Genomic DNA, 2,698 nt, shown 5'->3' with positions numbered 1-2,698 from the left:
AGAGAGAGATGAGCGGGCTCTGTTGGCAGGCGAGGAGAACGGATCTCTGAGGTGGGCGATGGACGATGACTGGCGATAAATCCTGACGACGCCTGCGCTCGCTTCGAAGGCTCGAAGATCGCGGTGGCGTGACGACGGCTCTGTTGCAGGCGAAGGCGACTGATCTCGAAGGTGGCCTCCAGTGATGACGGAGAAGAGACCTCGTGACGACTCGCTCCTTTCGGAAGGTTCGAGTATCAGGTGTTTTTTCGAGGGGTATTGGGAACGCGGGCGTCGTCTCTCGTGGCGGCTGAGCAGACGCTCTGATGGCTGACGGAGAGAGAGAAGAGAGAGGAATGAGGGCGGAAGCGGAGAGGATGAACTCCGATGGCGGAACGGAGGAGGATGAGCGGCGTGGAATTTGGGATTTTTGAGAGAAGAACACAGATTTGGGAGGAAGAGAGAAGAAGGTCACGGGTTTTGCATTTGGGAGGAGAGAGAGACTGGCAGTCACGAGATATTTGGGAGGCATTTATCGCTGGGTTTTGGGGCGAATAAACGCCTGCAGAGCGCACGTTTTCTGTGAACTGGCTAGCGGGCACCTCCAGTTTCTCTCATATATATTATATATATATATATATATATAATATATATATATATATATATTATATATATATATATATATATATAGAGAGAGACGAGAGAGAGAAATATGGTTGCTTGGTACAAAGCACAAAAAAAGTTGTGCTTGGTAGTGAGGTGTCACATCTTCTTCAGCCTCATTCAAATGTAGGACCACATTCAAATATGGGTAATGAGTGGATGGAGATGTGAGCAATTGCACTATCGAAGCACAAAAGTTTGTGCTTGGTACCAAGCATACCCATATTTCTCATATATATATATATATAGTATTATATATATATAATAGAGAGAGAGAGTAGAGAGGGAGAGAAATATGGGTATGAGCTTGAAACCAAAACACAAAATTTGTGCTGTGGTAAGTGAGTATGGTCACAATCTCCTCCTACTCATTCAAGAGATGGGGGAAAGCCACATTCACAGGGTTGAGGAGTGGGCATGATGATATGCAACCAATTTGACATGAGTGGAGGGGATTATGTCACATCAGCTAAACCAAGCATTGGTTACCAAACGAACAAATTTATGTTTGGTAGTTGAGGTGACACAATCCGCTGACACTTATTCAAATGGGGGACCAACATTCACATGGTTTGAGGAGTGCATGAGGAATATGGCAACTATTTGAAATGAGTGATGGCAGATTTATATCCCATCAGCTGACCAAGGCTACAATCTTTTATGCTTAGTACCAAAAAATACAAAAAAAATACTCATTTTTCTTATGGTTATATAATTATATATAACCAAGAATAAACTATTTCTAAACAAAACCTAGAAAATAAACGGAAACCAAGAGATAAAGCGGCGGACTCGACAACCGTTTCCGAAAATAACGCAGAAAGAAATTATTCAAACGAACGTAGTAACGACACCGTCAATAAATTAATAAGCCAATAAAATAAGAAAAAATAAATAAAAAACAAAGAAAAAGAAAAGACCTCCACCGAACACAGCAAAAGAGAAAGGGGCACTCCTCTCATCTCTCTGCTCTCGCTCTACCATCTCAAAGAGAGAGAAAGAGGATGTCCCTTTCTCGAAGGATGGCGCTGGTGCTTCCCCAAGAAACGCGACTCGCCGTCTTCGTCCCGCTGCTTGATGCGCCGAAGCGAGCTTCGCAGGCGAAGAAATCGAGGCGGCGGCGCGATGGACGGCGAAGGATCGTGTCGGAGATGCCCCGAGATTCTGAGCAGATATCATAAAGAGGGTGGAGGAGAGGCGGAGAATCGATGGCCGACGAGGAAAGAAGCGTCGTTTCTTGCGCTTGCGTTTGTAAGCGGGGAAGGATGGAGATTGTTTTAGGGATTGTGAGGCCTCCGGTTGAGACTGGAAGGATTACCTTTCCTTTTTCTCTCAAGCAGGTTTGTGTTAGATTCTTTTTTGGGGGAATTTTAGGTTTTTTGTTTGTATGTATTCCGTGTGGATGGATCTGTAGGTTGATTTTTTTTTTTCTTTCGATGGTTTGATTCAGGCGGGGCCGAGGGAGACGCCGATGCAGTGCTTTATTAAGAGGAACAAGAAGAATTCCACGTTTTATTTGTATCTTTGTTTGACCCCGAGTAAGTGTTTTGGGATCTCAGATGCTAGGTTAACAAAATGGTTAGTTTTGGATGTGGAAATGGTTTATCTTGAAATAACTATTAATTTGATCTAGTAAATGGTCCTCTTATAAGTATAGCTGAAGAGAAGAAAATGATTCATGGAGTCTCCAAAAAGTTTGGGATGAAAGGGGTTGACCTTGTTGATGTTGGTGTTGTTGTATTTAGTCTTATTATCCTCAAAATATGTGCTACGTTTATGCGCACAACGTTATTTATCTACAGGATTTCATCTAGGTGGATTTGCATGTGATGTTGAGACGTTAAACATTCTTATACTACCCTTGTTTCTTTGTAACTTGTAAATGAGAAGTGGGATCTCTTGATTGTCTTTTTTACGTGGATGATATCACGGATGTGTGTTTTGTGATATATATTAGGTTATACCAGAATTCTTCGTTTTATAACATCTTTGTTTTCTAGTATAGTTTTGGACAGTTTAATTCTTACTCTTTATTTTAGGCCTTTGATGTGTGATA

General features: G+C 42.3%; 1 protein-coding gene across 1 annotated transcript in view; it reads left to right on the top strand.

Moving 5' to 3' along the window:
• LOC109839888 (tubby-like F-box protein 7) overlaps window positions 1,849–2,698 on the top strand; it is a 3,662-nt gene continuing 2,812 nt past the window's right edge. Inside the window, exons 1-2 of the mRNA XM_020408339.1 lie at window positions 1,849–1,982; window positions 2,093–2,180. Of these exons, the coding sequence (XP_020263928.1) occupies window positions 1,851–1,982; window positions 2,093–2,180 (220 nt within the window). The 5' untranslated portion in view covers window positions 1,849–1,850. The remainder of the gene's footprint in view (window positions 1,983–2,092; window positions 2,181–2,698) is intronic.

This window comes from Asparagus officinalis, chromosome 5, assembly GCF_001876935.1.
Source record: "Asparagus officinalis chromosome 5, Aspof.V1, whole genome shotgun sequence".
Classification (NCBI taxonomy): domain Eukaryota; kingdom Viridiplantae; phylum Streptophyta; class Magnoliopsida; order Asparagales; family Asparagaceae; genus Asparagus; species Asparagus officinalis.
This window is presented reverse-complemented; position numbering and strand designations above follow the sequence as displayed.